This window comes from Xiphophorus couchianus, chromosome 1 (assembly GCF_001444195.1).
Source record: "Xiphophorus couchianus chromosome 1, X_couchianus-1.0, whole genome shotgun sequence".
NCBI classification, from domain to species: domain Eukaryota; kingdom Metazoa; phylum Chordata; class Actinopteri; order Cyprinodontiformes; family Poeciliidae; genus Xiphophorus; species Xiphophorus couchianus.
In genome coordinates, this window is record NC_040228.1 from 11778470 (window position 1) to 11804492 (window position 26023).

Sequence of the window (26023 nt, forward strand, 5' to 3'; positions counted from 1 at the left end):
AGTTTACTTTTTTATGTTGGTCTGATTGCTTAAACACTGTCTAATTAGCAATCCGTGACTTCATGTTTCCCTAGACTATAAATATAATGTGATGCGATCACATTTCTTTTTGCCACCCTTAAACATGGGAAACACAGACTTAATTCAAGATCATCACAAAACATAAAATTGGAATTAGTCTTCATTGAGACTTAATCATGTCTAAAGTAAGATTAGTAATAAATATGTTCAAAACAACCGGTTCTGTGATAAGCAAGGCTGCTTGAGTTTCTCACTTGAGTGAGAAAGATGGTAATAGGTAGCAGAAGAAACACAGTAAAGAATAATGTCTTGGGGTATACAAATCACCGTAAGAACCATTAGATGTTATATGCCAGCATGAGGCATTCAAAATTATATTTCAAACACGAATGTGAAAAATTTCCAAAACACAAACACTGGAAATATGTAAATTGTTTAGATACCACAAAGCTTCAGCCAATCTGAAAAAACCCCTTTCAGTTGAATGTGGCATAAAATGATAGATAAGTACATAGCACCTGTTAGGTATAGTGAAGGTTCTGGGATGCTGTGGACCAACTACCCTGTCAAATAAGAGATGAACCAGAATTTTAAACTGTCTAGATATCTTAACCAAAAGATTATATGCAAACTAATACAAAGCAAATAAAAAAACAGCTTTGTTATAAACTGTGTCACTGGGGATTTTAATTAAAAATATGATTATTTAACATGATTTTTCCCCAACTAAAGAATTAGTACGTTGAGCAGATCATACATGAAGGTGACTGACAAGAGCTCTGACTGAGTGTTTTTGACACTCCCAGTGCATTAGCACTGGGAGGAGGTGGAGGAGTTAGATTTTTGTCACAGATTATCTGTCTCATATAACACTATCACAACATAGTGATGGCTTTAACTAATATATGAAATAAAATACATTACATACTACAGCTTTGAATCAGAGATTAAGCTGTTTGTATTGTAAAATTACATGTAGATATACTTGCAATTAAAGTTAAGTTAATGCATGTTAACAATTAGTCTATTTTAACACCCATGTGTAGGTGTAAAGAGCGCTGGATACTTACTCCCAAAGATATAAAGAGGTGATATAAGGGGGAGGAGGGGAATTACCATCTAAGCAAAGCTTTGTTATTCTGCTTAGCAGAGTACCAACCAAAAATATTCTCTGCAGATTGCATGCCAAATCTTTCCTCACCCTCCTAGAAATCAAGCTGACAGGCCAAAATGTTGCACAATAAAAATGACTCACTCCACTAACTTCAACGGCACAAGGAGACACAAGCAAAAAAAAAAGCCACCAGCAATAGAGAGTCTCCTCATGCATACCAAATTTCATATACCGTGTATAAAAATGCTATGTTTAAAGGTTTGCCGTCACATGACTAAAACACCAGAGAATCTTACCTCCTGAGTGAGGGGGTGGGCCACACAGTAAGACCACTCCTTGACCTTCACGAACCCTCACTGGATTTCTTCTCTGGGTCTTGAAATTCTCCAAGTCTGTTTGACAAAAGCAGCAGAGTAAGAGATGAAAAATCATCAGAGAAATTCCAGAAGCCAGACGGTGCCCACACAAATTGACATAAAGAAAAAAAACCAAAAAAACATGTGTGAACATTGCATAAATGGTTGGTCAGTAATTTTAGATCAAGGTAAATGACAGCGAAATGATGCTGAACAATGCAGAAACTCTCCATGTCTGTCATATGTTTGCATAAATATTGCTTTGTAAAGTCCATAACATTTCTGACTGGAGCAGAAAGCAATTCTTCAAGCATAAGTCACACATGAGTGAATTTAATTGAAACAGCGTATTGTTATCGCTCTCTGTGTTTGATCCGCTGCACAAAGACCGGCAACAATTAAATGACAAAGACAGAAACATCATTTGTATGGAAACCGATTATTTGTTGACAACCTGCTGAGAGAAAGCAAATAGAGACAGGAATTGCTGAACACTCTGCTAAGTCTCGCCTGCTGCGGCTCTTGGAGATATTACAGACGGCGAAGCCAAATGTGTGCCTGACATAAAATGACATAATAAAGACTCACTTCAAAACAACAGGGATAGAGAGAATGCAAATCTGACATCTCCTTTGTAGCAGCAGAGCAGGAAGAGGCTCTGGATAATGAATAGAGAGCACGATCTTCACACAACTTTTGAGCAATGCAAAGTTGTTTCTAGATAAAGAAAAACACACAAAGGGGAATTTTTTTTCATTCTTTTTCCATATATAATTTATTAAAAGCTTCTATACAACTTTAAAAAATCTGTATATCATGTTTTGTCCATTCTCCTTGCAAATTTGTCACGCTTCCATGATCAGATTTTTATCAATTCCTGTTGAATGAAGCTATTTTCTAAGTACACAATGCATTCAGAGCCCCAGCTAATGTTTTTTTTTTTTTTCCATTTATCCCTCAGACTCAGAACACAATCAAAACTTCAAAACTTATGGCTGATTATTGGTCAGCCATAATATTATGAGCATTAATGTGGCGTAAACAAAATTAATTATCACTTCATCACATCACATCTTAGTGGGTGGGATATATTAGAGAGCAAGAAAATATTTGACCTCAAAGTTGATGAGTTAGGAGCAATTCATTTTCTTTCTTTTTGCTCAATCAAGACATTGATTTTAACTGAGACAAGTGAGGCCTGTGGTGCTTTAGGTTCTGTTGTGCTGGGTTATGCTGTGACCTCCAGGATGAGTTGTTGCTTTTTTGTTTTTGAAACAATTTCAGTGTTCAAGGTAACCTGCTGGAGTCCCAAAGCTGTGACGATGTGTTGATTTTTCAGATCATTCAGACAATTTCATGTTCACAAACAAATTATACTTAAGTGATTTCCTAATTGTATACGGGTGGCCCTAATAAAACTTCCCCTTCCCTCTGAAATAGGGGTTGATCCCTGATAATTTATGATTCAACAAGGGAAGAGGGCTTACTTTTTCCACATCGGTTCAGGTTGGTTTGCATATAAGTAATCTGTGTGACGGTAAATTCAGGCAAACACACATCTCTATGCCGGTAGATTGCTTGTGCCTTCCACATTTTCTGTGTTCTTATGGGCTTTAAACTTTGGGCAGCAATGTGTGGACATCATCCAAACCATAGTATGAAAGTATGAGGACAACAAAATACAGAATCAGCAAAAAAGACCCAATTACCCAAACCTTTCACTGTACAATATATCCAAACAGGCTCAATTACTATAACCAGAACTTCAGCAGAATGTCCTGGGTTGCAACACCTCATTTTTACAAGCTTTGGATATTTTTTATGCAGTTGTTGGATTATAAGTGCTTGAGCGGCACCTCTGCTCTAACCCCCTAAAATACCTAGAATGACTAGTATATAATGTTCAGTTTGAGAGCAGCCATACATAGAATTTAATATGGACTATATAGCAATCTACTGCCTTGTCAAAATCTTCGCATCTTGTCAGAAATGCATACATTGCATGCTAGGTTACTATTAGAAATGTTAGCTATCTCTTGTTAGAATGGAAAAAAACAAGAGATAGCTAGCATTCTGTCATATTTGTCTGATCTGGATTCTGAAAACATAAAACAGTAATAGGTCAACTACAAAAAAATAAAATAAAATTTTATTTGGTACTGTCGAAAACAAATGTGTTTTTCATGTCATTGACTGTAACATTAAATAACTATCTGGTAAACAAATAAATTACAAGACAGATTTATTGAATGCACTTACATGCTTTTTCTGAGCAAAATACTTGGTAATATGAGAATACACTAAATTAAAATTTATAAGGCTTATTAAAAGGTAAGACATGGTGAAAACATTTGCTTGCTACAGACAATAATGCAGGATATTCTCTTTAGGTAAATAAAACCTGTAGTCATATTTTAAAGGGTTAGTATTGTGTATTTTACAGGCCAATTGTACTTGATTTTATAACAAAGTCATGTGAGTATGCTACCTTCAATTATTATAAAAATGAAACAAATTACCATTCCAGGAAAAGCAAATTAGTAGTAGAGACACTGACTCCTAATTGTATTCATCATTTTGTGTCATTATACATCATTATCTGTTAATTTTTATTTCAAAAGGCATCAGTTCTCTCTAATGTCACAGCACCCTACTTGCTGAAAGCTACAGCGGCGTCTGATGAAAGACATATACATGGAAACAAACTGTGTATTTAAAAATAAGGAACTCTAAGCAAAAAGGTTTAGCTACCTAACACATGCAACCAGTTTGAATCATAGATCCCACATTTTTCATCTGCAAACCATCAGTCCTCCTCTATTGTGGCTGTAAAATATGTTTCCTCACAACTAGACTCTCATGACTGCCACATCTTGGAGTTGGTTGATCATGTTTGGGTAGTTAAATTTCTTTTGCATTTAGAGTTATCCTTGCTGTCTTAGTAGCTTCTGTCAGTTTCTGGTCTGTACTTAGTTCTTGTTCTTCCAATCATTCTGTGATTATTTGATACCTTCTGTCTCTGTTCGCTGATTGCACTCTCAGCTGGTTCCACTCTGCTCATTAGTCTCTGTTTCTTGTCCCACTCAGTACATATCCCTCTGTAGTTGATGCTGGTTCATTTGCTCAATCCTAGTGTAGTCTGCCCAGTTTGATGGTCTTCATCTTCAGTTCAGATCTTTTGGATTGCATACTTTGTTGTCCATCATTTCTTTTTGTATTATCGAACATCTTTGTCTTTGCTCCACCTCTCCCTCCTTTTGCCTGCATTTTGAGTCCTCCATGACCACCAACCCCTTTTGTGATAATGACTTCATTACCAAATCTGAGCAGAAATATTCAAATGTGATGAAATTCACTCCGGGCAATGCGCAATAAATCGTGTTTGAATAAAAAAACAATGGAGACGAGGTCACAATAACCACTGGGCATAAAAACAGATACATTTATTTTGGAGTTCAAAATCAACAATTGGACCAAATCTAATGTAAATTTCTTAAAGCCATTTGAAACGATAGCACACAAAAGCATCCAATGAACTCACAAGTGTGTCTGATCCCATCTGGAAGACATAATACTGTGAAAGATGCTCTATATGCTTTTCTTTTACCGCAGATGAAATGTGTTTTTATGATTTTTCCTTGTTGGTTTCAAATATTTTGCTATGGCCAAGATGAATGGCATTTGATTATATTGAGAATCACCAACAAATTAGACTCTTGATCTATCAAAAAGTGTCTCCCAACTTTGTCTCAATCTATCTAATTCAATCTGTAGGAGGAATTGCTGTCTTTTCTTTCCAAAGAACGATCTGAACAACCACTCATCTATAATATAGATAAAATCAAATTCATTTATCAAACTAAAATCTACACACTTATGGCAAAGTAAGCAAAACAAGCAAACATAAATTAGGCATATCAAAGTCTTACAACTCAACACTTCTAAAATTTTTACATATAAATACATCTTTCACAGTATTGCACGTCTTCCACTTACTGGCATAGGAAGATAAGTTCTCTTTGGTGAATAATGCTCCAGCATGTATCCCACTAAGCAATAGACCGGATTTCAATGTAATGACAGCGTTTAGACCTAATTTAAACTTGAGTCAGGGATACATCAATTTCCTCTGGCTTGAAGATATAGCTTAATCTAGGTTAACACAAAGTGGTAAGTGCCTGGTTTAAAAGAGCTATTAGTCTTGACTTTGAAGTAAACATTTGAAAGCTCCTTAAAAAATGGCAAAAAAAAAAAAGGTAGTGGCAGAAAATGTAATCTGAAATTCAAATACAGGTTCATTTAAATCACTAAAGATTAATTTTAACCTTGTGATTTTGTGGTAGGAGTTTTGATTTTGTTCATGGGAGAGGCAAAAAACCACAAACTAGAGGTACTACTGGCGTTGTTCCGGCAGACAGAGTCCACTAGTTCCTGAAGTGTGGTCAAACATTTGCACTGTTTTCTCAATATCAGCAGAGCCAAAGTTCAGTTTGTTTTCATAAAACTGTCAGTTGTAGAGCATGATTTGTAATTTCTAAACACATCGTCACTCTCATAGAGCAGCAGCACCTCTTTGATTGAGTTTGTTAGTAGCACGCAGAGACCACATAGTCCGCTGACAGAATATCTCAGAGGCAGAGGAGAAGCAGAGTTAACTTGTAATTTGTAAAGTAAACTCATCAATTTTCTCATAACAACAAACAAACAAAAAGAAATGTTTGCGTCCTGGACCTCTGAATGATTTGCACAACAATGAGCTTGCCGATCTCTGCCTCAGCTGGTAAATATGTCGGCTTCATAATTGATAGCTGTGAGACCATGTTGCTGTTTTTTAAATCCTTGGCAGTGTAATTTAGGTCTATATTCAAGTTCGTAATGCGTCAGAAAATCTTTCACTTTTAAAACAAATATATATTAAATTTAACCAGTAAGTGTGTTTAGAAACACGTAATTGGGAATGCATCGTAGCAGCATGCATATTTCAAACGTACGAGAAGGGTTGACGTTCTACTTCACTTCCTTGTGTTTTGACTTGCTTTAGATGATTTTCTATACACAAACCTACACAGCAGTATAACAGCAGCTAAATGAATGTTCAAAATGTTACTACTTAATATGATTAAAGATATTATTAAACATATATGAAGTGTTTAATTGTCTCTCAGAACCTTATGAAGACAAGGATTATAAGGGTTTTATTTTTCTATTTTTTTAAATTAAAAAAATATTCTAAAACACCTTTAGAGTCCACAGTCACTCTAGTCCAGGGGTGGGCAACTCCAGGCCTCGAGGGCCGGACTCCTGCAACTTTTAGATGCATCTCCACTTCAACACACCTGAGTCAAATAATGAGGTCATTAGCAGGACTCTGGAGAACCTGACTGCACTTGGGAGGTGATTCAGCTGCTGGCTTCAAGTGTGTTGGACCAGGGAGACTTGCAAGAGTTGCAGGACACCGGCCCTCGAGGACCAGGATTGCCCACCCCTGCTCTAGTCATAACGTTTCCATAATAATTTGGCAGTGAAATCTGATCTACCTCAAAACCTTTTGAATTTAAGCCAAATAAGATCATTTATATGACAAGAACTTAGACCAAGCGTCTTGACCAAAGCAATGGAAAAGGTCATATATTTTTCACATTGCAGCAAAGACATTTTTATGTCAGAAAAATGAGAACAGAAGAGCTCCTCTGGGTGAAAGCTTAAACTGGTGGTGTGCAAACACATATCACATTATATTTAGTTGTTCTTTATTTAGAACATAGTTTGTAGTATTTTGAATTATAACATGATTTAATTTTTTTTTTTTTCCTTTTGTACAGTATGATGTAGGACATTTATTTTCAGATTAAAATGTATCTTTTACAAATAACTCTTAAACAGGAAATAAACTTTTCATCAGGCCCATTTGTTTTTGTAATAATTTTTTTTTTTTTGGGCCAGTCTGATGTAATATTTTAATCTTAAGCTCTAGGTTTTCATTAGCTTTACGTAAAAAGATTAACAGAAAAATGCTTGAAAAGATCAGTTTGTTTGTATTTATTCTATGCATTTCACTTAATGGGTTACTGAATGTAACATGTCAATAACATCCTAATTCATTATTTAATTCATTAAATACCACTGTATTTGGAGGTGCATGGTGGCGCAGTTGGTAGCAGTGCTGCCATGTAGCAAAGTTTCAAATCCAGGTCTAGTTTGTTTCTGCATGGAGTTTGCATATTTTTTCCTGTGCATGTTGGGTTCTTCCTGGTACTCCGGCCTCCTGTCACAGTCCAAAAACATGCCTGCTAGGTGAGGGTATGCGAGTGCCTGGTTGTTTGTCCTGTGTGCCTCAGAGGTGCCCTGTGATGGACTGGCAATTTGTCCAGATTGTATCCTCCCTCCTGCCCAATGACCGCTGCAGAAAGGCTCCCCCCGACCCTGCAAGGATATTTCGATATAGTCAATGGATGACTGTGTTGAATATGAATTCAGCTTGTAGTTCTTTCCAAAATGTGAGAACTACCCAAACCAGCATGTGTGACAAGTTTGTGGATTGAAAAAAAAGGCATATGAAAACAGTATTTTTCCCCAATTTCAAGCTTTCCATAAATTACTGTCATCAGAACGTGCGAGCAACATGCAGAGCCTGATTTATTACTGCCTTATTTCTAAATTTGAATATATGTTAAAAAAAAAACGAAAAAAAAAAACAGACTGAGTGAAGTTCTTTCTATCAATATTCCTTTGGTGTATGGTGGAGCGTTAATGAGCTAGATGCACTAAAAGCCAACAATGCTTGACAAGGCAAGCTGTTCAACGCCGTGTGGATCCTCTTATCAAGCCTATCACGGTTCTGCACCTCTATGGGCTTAGCCATGGCAGGGTTCGGGCTATTTTGAGTGCTTTCAGGTCCATGAAATTGGATGTGAATTTGCATTTTTGGGAGCTAGCTTTTCCGATGTGACTCGCAGTAATGAATGAGAGGCAAATGTGGAGAAGCAAAATGAGGCGATTCTACTGGAATGTGAGTTTGAGGGCAATTTGTGATGTGGTTACGTTTATCACCTCTCCACCGGACAAAAGGCAAGGAGAGTTTTTTCAGCATTTTCTGAAGAGCTATTAACATTCTGCGGCTTTCGTGTTATTTCCTACCATTAAGCTTCCACTGAATGAACAACTGTATGTTTTGGATTGGAATAGAACATATTCAGGAAATACAATAAGCTACTTTTTATTACTCTCTATCGCAACATGTGCACTGTAAAGTAAAGTCGCCATCCCAACTTTACCTTTCAGAAGATCTTAACTTGTATAAATGAAATCCTAGTTGCTTTTGCCAAGAATGATCATCATTGTTTTAATTAGTTGAGATCAATTGGATCATAAAATATTTAAATTTACTAAGAAGATCCTATTTCTCATCTTGTTTATATGTTACCCAATTAAAAAGTACTATGCAGAGACTTTTCTTGATGTTAACGCTTATAATAAGATATATGTAAATTTGTATTATTATTTAAAAATATCATTAACAAAAAGCCAGGTTCCCTGTGTGATGTATGTGAGCATGGACTATGAAACTAGCAAGTGACAGGATAAATGCCTTCTGTGTGTGGATTTATGCTGAAACCGGCCCTTGAGATTTCTTTTGTTCCAGTTTCTGACAGCTATTTAGACAAGTTATTTATAGCTGTCTGTCTGTCACATGGTACTTAAGTTGCAGGACAGCATAAAAAAAGTTCTTAGTATGCTGCAAATGCTCTTACTTGGAAAACACAGACATGGGGTCTGATTATTCATAACTCATGAGGTGGCAAAACCATAATAACTGACTATCAATGTAGGACACAGATTTGTTTGACAAGATCAAGAGACAGACCAAAATAAAGCAGAGCATATATTTGAAAAGAAAAATAATAAATGATTTTCAAATATTTTAACAAAGAAAGAGCTGATAGGTGTGGAAATGTATTCAGTACCCCTCAGTTCCCAAAATATTACCAATAACGAGCCAACTAATTAGCAAATGGAGTTAGAAAAACTGTCATTTAATCTCTGCTCTTCTCAAGCATCTCAGAGGGTTGGGCAACAAACAGAATCGTGATGATTAAGGAACACAGCACACACGTTGGAGATAGTTGCAAAGATGTTTAAAACAGGCTCAGTTATAAAACAATAACACAAGCTCCTAGCTTACCATTCAAAATGAGAAAGAGTGTGCAAGAACAACATGCAGGTACATTTTGCACAACCTGAAGTACACGATACTAACCCCATAATAAAGCATCTCACTGCAATCAAGTCTAGATGTAATAAGTAGCCATCTGCATAGCAATGGAAAGCAATTCAATGTTTCTGAAAAAAAGAGCCAAGGGCTAGCTCATGCAAGAAGAAAGTATGGGGGCCCAAAACTGAACCTTGTGGCATCCCACATTGAAGTAGAAGAGACACAATCCCAAAATTTGAGAGAAAAAAGTGACACTGCCAAATAAGATTGAACCACTGCAATGCAGTAGTCCTGAGACACACCTACTGCTCTAAATGAGAAATTTATCTACTGCCTCTAAGGCAATTATTGTGGTTTTAATTGTCAAACCACAATAACAATGCTTTCACTATGATAAGCTTCGGTACAATGTAAAGCTTGGTAACAAGATTGAAAAGCATGTAAAATACAAGGTTTTCTAAAAAAGACTATTAATTGCTTGTAAACTACCTTTTCAAGATTTCTTTTTAGATAAAAGGCAGGCTGGAGATTGGTCTATAATTTGCAAGAATATCAGAATCAAGAGCAGGTTTCTGAAGCAGAGGCTGAATTAGAAGTCTCTACATGCATAGGCTAAATAGCTGTAGTGAGCTATTTAAATTAATCTTGTTGGAGCTGTCCACTGTGAACAGTTGTTAGTTATGATAATAAAGCAAATTTGATGTTGGGCTTGAATAATTTTAGGTACAGCTCTAAGTGCAAATACAAGAGCAAACTTAATATCAATGGAAATCCATATACAGAGCTGTCACCATGCCAGATTTCTATCATAAATTCAGCTTTTTCACTCATCATTTAAAACTGTGATACCCTGATGGCTCCAGATGCAGTGCAAATCTCTCTTGTACTGTGTTCTTTCTTAAAACTGGCATTAACCATGCTTACAGGCCCTGCATTCAGCTGTACAGCGTAACATCTCGCCTTACTGAAAATCCATTCACTCTCTCAAAAAAAACAAAAAACATTCCAACAAGATTAGGAAACTCAATCTGGCTCTATGCTAGATAAGCAACTAGATTATTCCTTCCAGCGTTCTCAGCAGGCGAAAAGAACCTTTTTAACTGTGTGTATTGTCGAGGGGATCAACAACCTTTATATGTTTAGAGGTTTAAGCCCACAACAGATGGTAATGGAAACGGTTATATCATCCATCTCTCGGAGGATTAAAAATGTAATCTTAATTCCCATTCATGCTGCACATGTTTACGCAATCCAATTTAGCAAAAAGTGCACCTCATTAGATGTCGCGAAACTAAAGACTTTGATGTTGTTCGCCATCATTGAGGACTTGGGTGGGGGAAAAAAAGGCAATTTCAGATGACACTGTCGAAGAATATAAAATTTTGCTGGTATGAACTGTAATTTAGTTGAATCTGCTTAAAAGCATTTATTTTTAGGGGGTTAGGGTTTGGGGGTTAGGGGATGTGAGAAGATTACCAGTAAAGACATAACCTTTTAATCTGGGTGGTCTCTTCATTAATGGCTTTTACTTTGGTCTCCTGGAGTCATTAAACCACATTGTGTTCGAAAAGGGATCCTGAGCCCCACAGAGTCAGATTCTGTTACAAATGACATGATACTGACTCATAACAGACTGCCCCACCATGAATTATTTCCTTGACCTGAGACCCGTTCAATCACACCGCACACTTAATTAAGTTAAACCAAGAGCAATAAATAAGACGTACGAGGTGTCAGCTCTGATGCTTGTCCTCATCTGTTGACAAAAGCAGCGGGTCTCCAGTCAGGCCCGGGCAATGAATGAGTCCAATCACGGTGACATACAGCTGAAAACAGGCCTCAAAAATTTATAGGAAATGTGAATATCATCAGCAGCCCACAGGCAGCTCAGAATACAGATTTGCTCTGTATGTTGATGATTTACAGCTGCTTTGCGACAAAGAAGCACCAAACAGTGGCGAGATGAACATCACTGGTGCTCTCTCACCAAGGATCATTGCCGTGTCGGCTGCAGCAGAGAAACAGACATCAGAATTCAATCAAGCTGGCCCATCTGTTCACAGATATCAGGAGTGTCATTTGATACAGGCTCGCCATATAGAGAGGAGACCCGAAGTTCACCTTGCAAAAAGTGATGCCGCACAGACAGTGGTCTTAAAAAAAATAGATATATGATGTATGAATGTTGTGATGCATCATCTGTGCTACTTCAGAGAGCAGTAATAAGAATGTTTCATCATTAGCAATGTTTCATTCAGAGTCCAAAAAAAAAAAAACAACATAAAAAAAATCTGAGTTGGAAAATATTCATATAAATGTGGTAGCAATTTTCTCAGATATAAAACACACTACTGTAAAAAAAATCAATAAACAGATAGTAGATACTCCAAATAAATACAACATATAAAACAAATAAAATAACCTTACCAGCAGTTAAATATTTTAACAGCTTGAAGCAGAAAGCTGTACAACTGCCTGGTAGTTCTAGTTTAAATGTTGCAGTGTGTTAACAGTGTGAACACTGATGGTCAGTGCACGCAACCCTAAGGTACCCCAGATCTCAGTGTGATGGAGTGTAAGATGTTTCTACCAATGCAAGTTGACTGTGGTTTCTCAAAAAAGTTCAGAATCCAGAGGTAAAACATCCAGGAGAAGCTTCTCTACTTCGAAAGGATCATATTAGGTGTCGAACTAAATGTACAGGATTCTGGTGTAGGTGTCTTTAATGTCAAGATGAGCGAGTTCTTTGCAGAGAGGTGGATACTGCTTGCTCAGCGGTGCGTAGGAAATGATTAGGAAAAGATTGAGCTGACAAAATGCAAGCTGAGGCATCAAACCTGTAGTGGATAACAACATCTGATGAATTTCCCAGCAAAGCAAATGGTAAATGGACTGAACTTATATAGCGCTTTTCCAGTCATTTTTGACCACTCAAAGCGCTTTACACTAGAGTCACATTCACCCAGTCGCACTCACAAACACGCACACATTTATACACCGATACGCAGATCGGTAGGCAATTTGGGGTTAAGTGCCTTGCCCAGAGGCACATCGACGTGTGGCAGGAGGAAGCTGGAATCGAACCTACAACCTTCCGATCGCAAGACGACTACTCTACCAAAGAGCCACAGTCGCCCCCAGAGCCACAGTCGCCACAATGTTGAACTAAACTGAGGAATATCAAAGTGATTTATAAAACAGAAAAAAGAAAAGTTGCTAAAGAAAACAAACCTTACAAGCAGTATATATGCTGCTTTAAATGTAGTGGGAGCCTTCAGTAAATTTGTGAACCTGAAATTATATCTTGACTAAAGATGCTGAAGTTTCTAAACTATCCTACAAATGTAGCCATTTTTTATCAGAACCAACATGGCTTCTAATAGTTTTTTTTTTCAAACTTCCAAAGGATCCCTTGAGAACCAGAGACATATAAACAGACACTGATGAGTAAAATCATGAGTGAACTTACAAGCAACATGAAGACTGGCCTCTCTGCTGATGATTGTGCCAAACGGGTTTGATGCGAAGCACTGATAGATGCCCACATCTTCGTCTTTATTCAGATTGGTGATGTGTAAGTTCCCACCCATGAGGGAGAAACGTGAGCCCGGCATGGGCAGGATGAAGGAGTCATTTAGCATCCACCTGTGAATGACAGCACATGACAGACAGCAGTCACACATTTAACTGTTCATCTCTGGCTCTGATTTAGTACTCTCTCTGTGCAATGTGTTGCAAAGAGTCTGATCAGTAATAACTCAGTAGAAAGGAGTGTCTCAAAAGTATTCAACAAATATATCGAACAGCTCATCGTTACAATCAGGGCAATAAATTATAAATGTCAAAATATGTTTTATTTATCACTCTAATATTAACTAAACCCATAAAAATGCTTTTTTTAAATACACATGGCCACAGTCTCATCAATGCTCACTGTATTTTTAAAGACCTCATTTTGTTGCGAGAAGAAATGTAATCTGAGAAATAGACTGACATACTGAAGGTTTGTGACCCTTTTAAACAAACAAACAAACAAAAAGAGATGTAGGTTCATTATAAGAGCAACACTGTCTTAAACCAAGGGTGGGAATCAAGTCTGGTCTCATCTTTCCATAATGTCCAGGCATAAGGCACAATATGAAAACAAAAGGACGTTTCTAAACCTGTAACCACAATGTCACTGATTATGCCTCTCAGCTGCTGTTTTGGGTCCGAAGTCGTTTTGCCTGCTTGGACTTGACTCAGACAAAAAGCCATGGGATGTTAAGATGACATCCCAGATTTTAAATGTGTCATGGGAATTATTAAAACCAAGATTTAGATTTATCTGTAAATATTATATATATTTTTTTAAATTAAATTTCCACAATTCCATTTACTGTGGTTGGATTACATTGCAAAGAGAGAAGAGCGATGCTGGCAAAGACAACAACCACAAAAAACAAAGTAACAAAAGATGCTCATCTATAAACGAATATGGATTGTCCCTCCTCTTGATGACATTATCACCACCCTCTTTCAGCTGGTGGGAGTTAAACAAAAACAGGCAGAGGGCCGAGTTGAAGAATAGCGGGAAGAGGAAGACATATGCAGTGCACCAGACTGGCTAATTAGACTGATTTAGTGATCACAGCTGGAAGTGGTCCAACAACCCCAGATGAGAGAAAACTCCAGATGAGACAAAACAAAGGGGGACACAGATCAGTTGGAGTGAAGGCTTTATGTTGCCTTACGATTGCTGGGCCATGGAAAAGAAATGGAAGTGTCCTTGGTGCCCCTGAAATACACCTGCCTGAAGCTGCAGTAGTTTGGAGCCACTCTGGAACTGCAGCAGAATTTTACAAGGATCCAAGAGATTGCAGCTGAAAAAAGTAACTAGAGCTAATGGTGAGATTACTCAAATGTCAGATTGATCTGTAGTTTGAATGCTTGAATTGAAACCTGAGAATGATATTGTAGGCACTAGACACTGGGAGTAAAGCATTAGTTATAAATAATTTGGACAAATTCAGAAACTGAACTTAGAGGGGCAGCACAATATTTAAATTTTCTATGTTTTCATTTTTTCATAACAGTATAAAATAAACTACTTGAGTGCTTCAATAAAATTTTTACTGTTAGTTTCTGCACATTAATCATAAAACTGAGGATCTGTAAACCACATTAACAGCAGCATCACATTGTGATGCTCAAATTCAGCCTGTTGCACATTAAATGCCAACTTTTAAATTCAGCCTTTAATTATACTGACAGGAAAACAACAGCTACCTAGTCGAATGCGATGGATAATACTTTAATAGGTTACACAGATACTTATTTATTTATATTTTGTCAGAATTCTTAATTCGTCATTGCCATTGTTCTGGCAAAAGAAATCATTAATCTTTAATCATTATTTTTTCTGTACCAGCATGGCCCACCTCATTCGCATCATGCAGTATTGTTGCTGATCGTCACATCTCATCACATATTTCAGTGTTTTTACTTGAAATAAGCATTTTAATTCATTATCATTTATTTTTTAAGGAGAAAAGGCAATCCAAATTAACCTAGATCTACGTGAAAAACTAGTTACCAGTATTACTATTGTTTGCAGAAATTCAACCATACTGTAGAGTTTTCCAGTGTGAACAGCCTGTTTACAGTTACACCATGGCATGCCAATTCAATTTAACTCTAGACTTTGATTAGCCCACTCCAAATCATTAATTTTCTTCTCTTTTTTTTAACCATATAGAGGTGGTCTTGATGGTGTTCTGTGAATAATTGCAAACCAATGCTCCATAACCAAAGATTGAATTTAGATTACAAACTAAGAGCTGCATGTTTTCATTCAGTTTTTGTTTCTGTTAGAGAGCAAAATGCATGGTTCCACCAATTCTCCAGCAAGTCATCCGGGTTTTGAAGAATCAGAGTAGTCCGAAATTATCACATTACCATGGAGCTCTCTGACTCAGCATGTCTGTGGTCATTTTTTATTTTACTAGCCAATAGTAGTATGTATCACAGAAAGCTCTAGGTAAACTCTGTAGATCAATGCCTCACTGCCATTGTAAATATGCAAAACAGCAGTAACTAAGGGGGGGAATTGAATTAGTCATTCCTTTATTAACCATCACTGAGAGTGAATCTAAGCTCTGCAGGCGGAAAGCCATTGTGAGCCATATGGTACACAAATCCCCACTTTTCCTCAAGCAATAAATCCAATCTCCACAGGCCGTTAGTGCAAATGTTGCACTTGGTAGCCTTGAGGAATTACCTGAAGCCTCCATGTAACAACAAACACGATGCATGCATGAAGCCGTGTCTGCAGGCATTACCTGTAGAAGGGCGGTGGGTGTCCTTGGGCCTCACAGCTAAACACCACCTCTCGCCGATTCTCGCCAGGCTGAATGGGAAACACCACACTGCCTGGTTGCTTAGTGAATACGGGCCTTAGCAGGACTCCGCTTCCTGGGTGGAGAACAGACAAAGACTACGTAAGATTTGATTTCCAGCTGAGTTTGAAAAAGCACTGCAAACATCTCTCTGTTTGCAGACATTGGGTGTTTAGTGAGGAAAAATGAGGAGAAAAAGGTTTGAAGAGGAAAAGTGGGAATAACAATGCAGCAAGTTGACAACTGGTTCGTTAGGCACTGGGTAAAAAATATTAATATTGAATAATTGTTCCACATTGTGAACCAACCTGTGGATTTTGACCCTTTACTTCTTTTTGGTTTATCTTTTAAGTTTATTTGTATAGCACATTTTATCAACAAGGCAGTTCAAGGTGCTTTACATCATGAAAACACTAAAGTACAAAGTTCATCTACTACTATTATTATTTAATCTAAGGAACAGGGTCACTTGGACACCACAAGCCTTATACCCTGTGAGTGGTGTGAAGGGGGTCATTTTTACAAGTTTTTTTTTTGTGTGTGTGGTTTTGGGAACTGTCGCCCTTATGGGAAGACGCCTTACTTCTCCACCGTCTGACCGTGACATCTGCCGCACTCTTCCTGAGTGTCGCTAAGACCATGGGAAGATTCATTAAAATAGTCTCCTTTTTTAGACAAAATCAAGCATGTATCTCAAAAACATTATTTCTCAACTTCAAACATATCTTTGTCACCTTTCATGATGTATTCATTATCTGTTTACCGGTACATAGCATATCTAATGAAGCGATTCCATTTAATGTGCAGAATAGCACTAAGTGAAAAAATTGCTTTAATTAATTTCCTTTTCATAAAGTTGTACATCGATGAAATTATCCAGCATTGGATGGGAAAAACTATTGAAAAATCTTCCGACTCCCTTTAGCTTCTCAGTGGTAGTGTAGTTGCAGAAAAGTCTAACAATTTTAAGCAACCCAGTATTATACTATATTGAAAAAACCAAAGTCAGAGCACTCAAAATTAAAGCAAGAGAAATAAACATTGCAATCCCATTTCAAGCTGCTATGTTCTTTACAGTGAGCACGGTGTAGATATATATATATATATATATATATATATATATGATAGTAAAGGTTAATCCAATCTAGCTTATAAATCCAAAATCTGACCCAGATTATCTCCAGTGTTATATATACTCCTGTGTAGAATCAACCCAAAATCTGAGGTAATCATCAAGCAGAAGGGAACACAGCACCAAAGATACAACATGTCTATTTTACCAGATAAAAAAAATTACTAAAATCACTAAATGGTTGCTCTGATGAGCATTTGTTAGGGCTACGATCAATTTTAATGTATTAAAAATTTATTGCAATTAATCACACTTTTTTACACACAAACTCTCCGTCTGGACCCTTTGTATTTGAGCGTCTGTGGTGTGCCCCGGAAATCTGATGCACAACTGACATGCACAAACAACAGCACTGAACACTAAAACCTCCATGATCTTTTAGATACTCACTGACCAGTTCTAAATTCAAAGTGAGAAGTATCCAGACATTTCAAAAACCTGCACATAAAGATAGGCCAGTCCAATTTCGATTTTTGAAGTGATCTTTAGGCAAGCAGAACTGCTGTTGTTGCCAAGATGACTATCTCTCCAGCCAACAGAGACTAAAGTGCCAGCACCTCTTCTCACTGAACTTAGGTGCTGATTTATTGTTCAATCCTTTAACCTCAGTCACAACTTGCTGTATGCCCAGGAGACTTCCAAAATTGTGACTTCCTTTTTTTCTCCTTTCAAACTCTTTACACTTAAAGTTACATATTAGACACGTTAGGCTATTCAAATAAGACTGGAAGTAACCAGGTGTCTCTTGACACCTGAGAACCAAGTGGGTTCTTCATAACCTAAAGCTTTATTTCATATAAAAGAAGCTTCCAGTCCATTCTTATATTTAGTTAATAAGAAGGATCAATCAGAAATATCACAGGGGAAAAATATCATCTGTAATATTTTTAAAGTTTCAGTGCAGTTATAACTCCTTTGAAACATAAGCTTCATTGCAAATTTAGAGTACATTAATGCAGTCTAATGTAGGTGGTTGTTGCTACAATTCCTACTAATTTCTAAAATCTAAAAAATCTTCAAAGCACCAGAATAGGCAACTGGTAACCAGGAAACTGTAACATAACGATCTAAATATAAAATTGTTGTTAAAAAGTTTTATAGAAGTATTTTCACAGACAATTCAAATTTATAACCCACAAGCATACAACCCAATTTTTGCAGGTCATGCACAAATGCCAGAGAGCAGTGGGCAGGATTTCAACTTTTTTTTTTTTTCCATGCTTTTGAATACAATTAAATTTAGCTGTGTGCCTGACGGTCAGCTTCTGGATTATACAAATAAATGCATGTGCACACACTGTGTAAGAGTTGCCCAAGGAGAAGTCAACAAATAAAAGCTATCCTTTCTGAAAAGGGAATTCATTTGGATTAGTTAGAGAGTTTTTACATTCATTAAATAGCCCAATAGTAGAAATATTCAACAGTTAGAGAAAGTCATGTGTATGAGAGGCAGATATCATTTTCAAGTCTCAGGGGTGTAGGGTGTCTGTCTTTCACCTCAAAACTCAGGTTAAGTCTTTTTATCTGTGATGATGTCTGAGAAGGAGCCCTGAAAAAAGATTATTTCTCTCCACGAGGACAAATGGGGGGGGGGGGAAATATAAAAATAAGTATCCACCTAATTATCATCGTCTGTCATACAAAGCGTTTTCCTTGAAGCTGCAATAAGAAGTGACAGATCACCAGAAGAGAGTTCCTCTGCAGGCGATACACCTGCTATGCAAAAGCCTAAGGGGGGAGATAAAGCCTGTGGCAATTATGAGCTGGATCACAAGTGTGTCATTGTAAACTGAGAAATTATTTCGTTTTAACAAAAAAATCCTTCATCACTGATGGAGGGAAGTACAAATTTAGCCATTCTGTTTTAATTTTCATTGGAGATGGATTGGGAAATTGGCTAAGGACAGGAGTCTGATCATTTTCAGCTCAATCTGTCCTGATCAGTGATTTGATAGTTGAAAACTTCATTATCTGATAATTGTCTGGTCAGCACTATATGCAAAACCTACAAGGTTACAATGACAACACTCATCTCCGTGGAGTTCTCTGTGATTAAGGAAAGATTTGTAAAGTTAGCTACTTACAGCAATAGTAAGTTGATTAAAATAAAATCAAGGGAAACTCAGATGAAGCTAATGAAGAATGCATGATTAAACTATTTGCTATAACATGTTGAGACCCCTCAGCAGTTCATTTCAGCTTTAAGAGAGTAAGAGAAAGACAAACTTTCAGTTGATAACAGGAAGGCTGAACTGAATACAGCAAAGCTGTTTTGAGGGTTCAACCTTTGTGTGTTTTCGGAACCTCTACCATTAAAAAATGTTGGTAACCGATTCACTTATGTATTTTTTTTATAATGGTTCGAAGTTGCTATCAATGCATCTCTACATGTTATAGTTAATAGCTAAAGAGTTGTGACAAAGATCAAGGCAAAAAAATCCATAATATGGGTTTACATAAGTCTAAGGTTATCAGATAATTAGATTGGAAGTAAAAGTACTGCACCATTTTTTTTTTATTTGTGGGCTTTTTTAAAAACAAATTTTACTATGATGGACATACAGTATATGAGAAAAAAATTTATTCTGAAAAAAAAGTGGAAAATTTTGAAAACAGAACTCCAACTTTGACAACTGCAATTTAACTCAAAACCAACACTGCTTCTTTGCACGACTTCAGGCGTAGTAAAATATGTCTACCATGAAATTAAACAACCACAAAGAATAAATACAACATACTGTGTAAATAAACTTAATAAACTTAGTAATATTTAAACCATTTATAACAACAAAAATGTATCACTTAATGCCTGTTAATTTTAATATCAAATGTTTAATTTTATATCCATGTATTTTGATGATCCTATTTGTTTTTTCATTCTGTTAATAAAATAATTGTGGATTTGAACTTATCTTAACAAATATAATATTTCCTTGTTGTCTTTTATATATACTATCTAACACATGTTTTCATTTTTCATTTCTTTACAGGTCTTTGATCTAAAAGACTTTTGGTTTTGTAATTTGTGATAATTTTCTACTTTTTATCGTGTCCATGAAATCTTATTGCATACTGTTTTTTTTTTTAATCTTCAGTTCTGTATATCAGTTCATCATCTGCTCATTTATTCCTTGCTGTTCCTTTCCCAACTACCATGTCTGTTTATTCCTGGACTCGTACTCTCTGTGTGCCTTCTTGGTTTGTTCCCTGCTGTTTTCTCTCCTTTCATCTTACCTCTAGTTTTTCATTGTAAGCTCATACATAACTTAGTTTTCTTTTCTCTCTAAATGATCCTGACAACCTCCTCCCAGTGTTTTGGTCAAATTGTGTCATCTTAGTTACTGTGTCACATCATCTCTGAATTTTATGATACAGAAACAAGAAGGGACTCCACAATCAACAAGGGAATCCACAATCAGGTATCAGCAGTGCTGGGAATATCTGCTAATACCAAATAAGAAATTTTTCTACTTTCCAAAATTAATTTTTACAAAATGACACTGAATTGGAGTGATCTGGAACCCTCAGTTGGTTGACGGCACAATGCCACAGGCCGGCAATGCAGGTCTTTGTGAAATCGTGTTTGAAGAGGGAAGAAAAGGCTAACTCTACCCTTATCTGTCCCCTGCTGCCAGATGGTGATATGTGCGTGCGTTCCAAGGCTCATCGGACAACAAGACTCGGCACCGAAGCAAGTTGTAGGAAGAGCGAGCTGTTTTAGAGGTCGAAATAAAAACTAATCTCAAATTCAATACCAGCTGACAGCAGATGGATTCCTTTAGCTTACCTTAGCATGAATAAACAAGCCCACGAGGAGTCAGCTGAGGGGGAGGTACAGACCACTTTTGAGACCCTGAATCAATTCGCTTCAGCTTAAGGTTTTAGACATCAAATGAAAAAAGACAGTTTTGCCTTGTAAAGCATCTTTCTGCTCTGTCTAGTCCCGATAAGATACACACGGTAGGTTTCTTATTTGGTAGCACCAAACATTAATGTGGGGGCATACCCAGTGTCCTGGCTGTTTCAAAAAAAGAAGGTTTAGATTTTGTTGGGTTCTGCAGGGGAGTGGTTTCTCTACATTTACAGGGTGGCAGGCAGACGGGATCCAGCTGGTGCTCATCAAGACCAATCAGCGAAGGCCTTTAATAGGAGCGGCTTCCCTGAGGCAGACGCCAGATGATTTTGCTTCTATAGTGGTATACTCTGGCTCTCTGTGCTGCTGTTACTGTGTTTAGCTTGTTCTGATTCCTCTCTCATCTATTCCCTCCTCAGAGAACCAGCCCTGATCAACCCCTCGTGCTCAGTCTACCTAATTACCTGGTCCTCGCTGCTCTGCTAAAACTAGCTCCTGGATACCTCCACTACCACCAGCCAGCTGCTGCCTGTCCACCCTCAGTCTCATGCTGGAACTCCTCCCCCCGGAAATCCCACACTGCACCGACTGCTGGAAAACCCATGTACCCACCTCTGCTCATCCTAACCCTCAGACAGTAAGCCATCACCAGGTTACACCACCATTCCCTTCATTTGCTTCCCTGTTTAACCACTCACCTTTCCTCAGTTCCTCCTCTGGCCCGGTTCCTCCCTGCTGCTGCAGATCAACGCCTCTCTATTCTCTCCCCATTTGCACTCATTGTTCAATAAATCTGTTAAACTGCGCTTGGTGTCCGTAGTTGTTGCTTGCCTTCGAGTCCTGGTAACCCCTCACCATGACATATTTATCTGAACTCTTGATGCATTTGTGCAACTTGCTTTGCAAATTGACAGCAAACATTTCAGCACAGAAATTGAGGGAGAAGATCGTTGCATTTTTATAATTGCAGCAATCTGCAATTATAAAAATTGCAGATAGCAATTTTTATAATTTGCGATCTGTAAATTATTTTGCAGATCGCCGATTGTTTGATGGATACAAAACTATCACATGCAGGACTGGGCTTGCCCAAGCAATAGAAAACACTAACTATTCCCCTTGACAATCAGCTGGGATGTCAGAAACAGTACAAAGCTGCTTACTAAATTTATGCCACCTGCTTTTAGCTACACGGTTATTAGGAAGAAATATGTGAGTCACTTAAAGCCAATATCCAATCATGTTCTACTGTTCTTGCTAATCAAAGCTATTGCTTCCCAACTGCAATAACAGGCTTTGCATCAGTAATATATAGTGCAATGACCATTGGGGAAACAGAAGTGATTCCACCCACTTCCCTTTATAGGAACAGCAAATGAAAGCAATTTTTATAGTTCTCTGTGCAAAATGGCTTTATAAACCACAGAGCAGATTTGCTTGTGCAAATTACATTTATCATCTAGCTGCATTACAGCCAGAATACGTAAATACAGATGTGATGTTCATAAAAATCAAATACAAAATAAAAATGTATTGTCTAAATTTATTTTCACAAATATAATTTAAAAAAATGCATTTTGCCCTTTGTTCATTATATACTACAAAAACTAATAAAAGGTCCAAACTACCTATTTTTTAAAATTATACGGTGATATTAAAATCAAAAAATTTTTTTCCCCCTAGGTGTACCAGGGCTTGGGTACTTTTATGTGCTGAGACACTATAAGGAAATGAGTTTTACATATTTGCTTCACAGCCTATTTTATTTACACGGTGCACATACTTCATTTTGGTACTCTTTATGTTATTTTACATTTTGAGAGCTGTGCTGTGGAAACAAGAGCAAGTTGATGTTTGGCATTTTGCTAGAGCTAAGCAAAACGTATGCCCTTTTTCTTTTTGTTGTTGCTTTTCCATTGATAAAAACTTACTTATTTTCATTTTAGTCTTTAAAAACATCCAATAATATATATCACAGAAAAATATAACTGAGAATAAAACTGTATCACTGTTTTAGGTGATTAAGTGGTTACATAAATTCACACACAAAAAAAATAGAAAAGTGCATCATAGCGCATCATCTGTTCACACATATCTGTACTTGCTAAAGAAAAAAAAAAGTTTGAAGTGTCAAACTCCCAAATTTCTCTTGCTTTAGATTCACAGCCATTTCTTAATGAAATGCATACATATTACTGAGGCCAACACGATGCGACACAGAAATAACATAATTTTTAAATTAGACTGTGATATATTTGGCTTACTGTTGTTTCACTCTGTGTGAACAACAATGTTTTCCTACACTGAACTCAAGAATGAAATTCTGGACGTTGAATGAACCATCTTGCTTGACTCCCATGCTTTCTTGATCCTTATCTCTCAAGCATATTTTTTCCCATGGTATATGATATGATCTTAGTGTACAGTCTGTATTGAAAAACTGCTTTATTGTCTGCACAATAATCAAATGAGCAGGCTTCATTCATCTTTATCTTTATTAGCACAAAAAAGAAGCTCATTAGCTGGTGTTGGGAATATGTTTAAAGAAATCTGCTTTGAAAATAGTGTTGGAAAAAGTTGACGAACGAATTTATTCTCCAGTAAATGTCCATTGATGGGTCTTTATGCTTCCAAAACCACTAATGAGGTCTTTAAATGTCTTTTTTGTTGTTAATTGTCTCTTAATAGAAATAATTACAAGGCTATTTGGTCTACTCTCATAGGGAATGATATTAAGTTTTGATAACACTTTATCACAATATTATGCTGGTGCCAAAAGGTTAAATGTATATGTATATGTTTGCTATTCAATAAACCATTTGGTATGCAAGACCACATGTTTCGTGTTTTATTTCTTACTATTTTTTTTATAATCTCATGATGAGTGGGAACCTTCCTGATGCATGGCACTGATGAGTTTGTTTTCTTGTTAAAGTTTAGAAACTTAAGTTTCTAAAAGGTATTGACTGATTCAAATGCACCAACAGTATGTCATTTTTTGATTACAGTCTATGATATTCATCCCTCTTTCTGGCAATAAAGTAAAAAAAAAAATCATCTCCATTTGACCATTTAGCACCTCTGTCAAATGACAGCATCTCTTTTTCCATTAACACTACAACTCCTGTAGTCTGTTGCGTTGAGTTTCACATTCCTGATATTACAGGATATTCATTGCTATGGAATGTGTCATGATTAATCACTGGGAAAGGGCTGAAACATCTACAAAGTTGAACTGCTTTTATTGCCACCTCCACAACTTCTCAGTGTCAAATGATTGGCGGAAATTACTCTGATGTTGATGAATAAAGCAGAAACTTGCTGCCTTCACTCTGAAAGCACTGCTGCTGATATTAGCTCAGACTGTGTATTTTTTATTTTTTTTACTTCAGATTCTTGTCAAAGAAATGAGCAATTTCTCTCTGTGCTTTCATTTGAAAGCCTGATTTCCCCTTTAAGGGAAAAGACATGACTTTTGCCTTCATCCAGCACCACTGCCTTTTGGATCACTTTTATGTGACTCATCCGGGTGCACAGGGATATGGGCCTCAGAGAACATTTTGCATAAACATGTTTGTTAATACAAAATTCACTCACTCAGCCACTTAAAATAGCCCAGATTAATTTATTTCTGTCATTATTTCATTAGAATTTTATGAAAATCAACAAACACACCAAAACAGTTTTAATTTCAGGTTTTTTGAGGACGCCTCCCTGCTGTGGGGCCTGGGTGAACAGTTGCTCTGTGCGCTTTAAGACGACAGATCAGGTTCTTTTTCTAACTTCTCAGTGTTTATATTATAGAGATTATATTATAACTCAGTGTTTCACTATGGGAATAGGTTCTGCAGGATGTTTGATATAATTTAGTTTATGCAAAAATTAACAACTTATCTAAAAATTCTTCACATCTGCCAAAAACAGTTGAGTTAAATCCATCATCAAGAAATGGAAGTAATATGCCTTGACCAGTCCATCTTCGCAGTGACCCCACAAGAAGGAGACCAGTGAGAGAGGAGATCTCTGACCACATCGCAGGAGTTACAGGCTTCAGCAACCGAGATGGGAGAGACTCTGCAGACAATTGTTGCCGAGGTTCTTCACCTGTAAAAGCTTTATGGGAAAGTGGCAATGAGAAAGCCACTGTTGGAAGAAAACTCAGATAAAGCCTTGATTAGAGTTTGCCAAAAGGCTCCATGGTCAAGTGTAAAAAAATGAAGCTTTTTGGCCTTCAGACATGTTGCTATGTTTGGCAGACATCAACCACTGAACATCACCACAAACACACCATTCCTACTGAGAAGCATGGTGGTGACAACATCATGCTGTGGGGATGACAGCAGGCCCTGGAAGGCTTACGAAGGAAGAAAATAAAATGAAAGCTGCAAATATAGTTTGTTTCCACCTGCAAGAGAACTATGGCTTTAAACAAGACAACAACCCGAAGCATCCAGCTAAAGCTGCACAAGAAACGATTACAAGGCAACAAAGTGGATGGTAAGGAGCAGCCCCACACAACCTGACAAAACTTGAACAGTTTTCAAAAAATAATGCTGGTAAATTGTAGTGTCTAGATGTGCAAGTCTATTTGAGACCTATCTACACAGATCTGCGCTGTGATTGCAGGCAAAGGTGCATCTACTAAATACTGACTTGAAGTGGCTGAAAAGTTAGTTAATCACGTATTTTGTGTTTCATATTTTTAATTAATTGTCATTATGTTGCATAAAACAGTTTTTATTTTGACATTAAAAAGGATTTATTTATAATGTTTTTTATCCAAAAAGCCACATTTTATTGATCATGACTGATCTGTAAAAGCAAGAAAAAAAAGAGGAAAACATCAAATTTGGTGAGCAGTTTTTATAGGCACTGTACCCACTGTGTGAGAGAGAAAAGGTTAAACAGATAACAGTAAGGGTGAACAGAGTACAGCATTTTGTTCTATTTTATCTATT

The 26023-nt window shown here is 37.0% G+C and overlaps 1 protein-coding gene across 3 annotated transcripts in view; it reads right to left on the reverse strand.

Annotated features, from left to right (window-relative positions):
- cntn3a.1 (contactin 3a, tandem duplicate 1) overlaps positions 1–26023 on the reverse strand; it is a 129861-nt gene that overhangs the window by 52883 nt on the left and 50955 nt on the right. For all 3 annotated transcript variants that reach the window (XM_028016988.1, XM_028016993.1, XM_028016979.1), the window contains exons 3-5: positions 16024–16156; positions 13173–13348; positions 1432–1527 (exon numbers count right to left, since the gene is read on the reverse strand). In XM_028016988.1, the coding sequence (XP_027872789.1) occupies positions 1432–1527; positions 13173–13348; positions 16024–16156 (405 nt within the window). The remainder of the gene's footprint in view (positions 1–1431; positions 1528–13172; positions 13349–16023; positions 16157–26023) is intronic.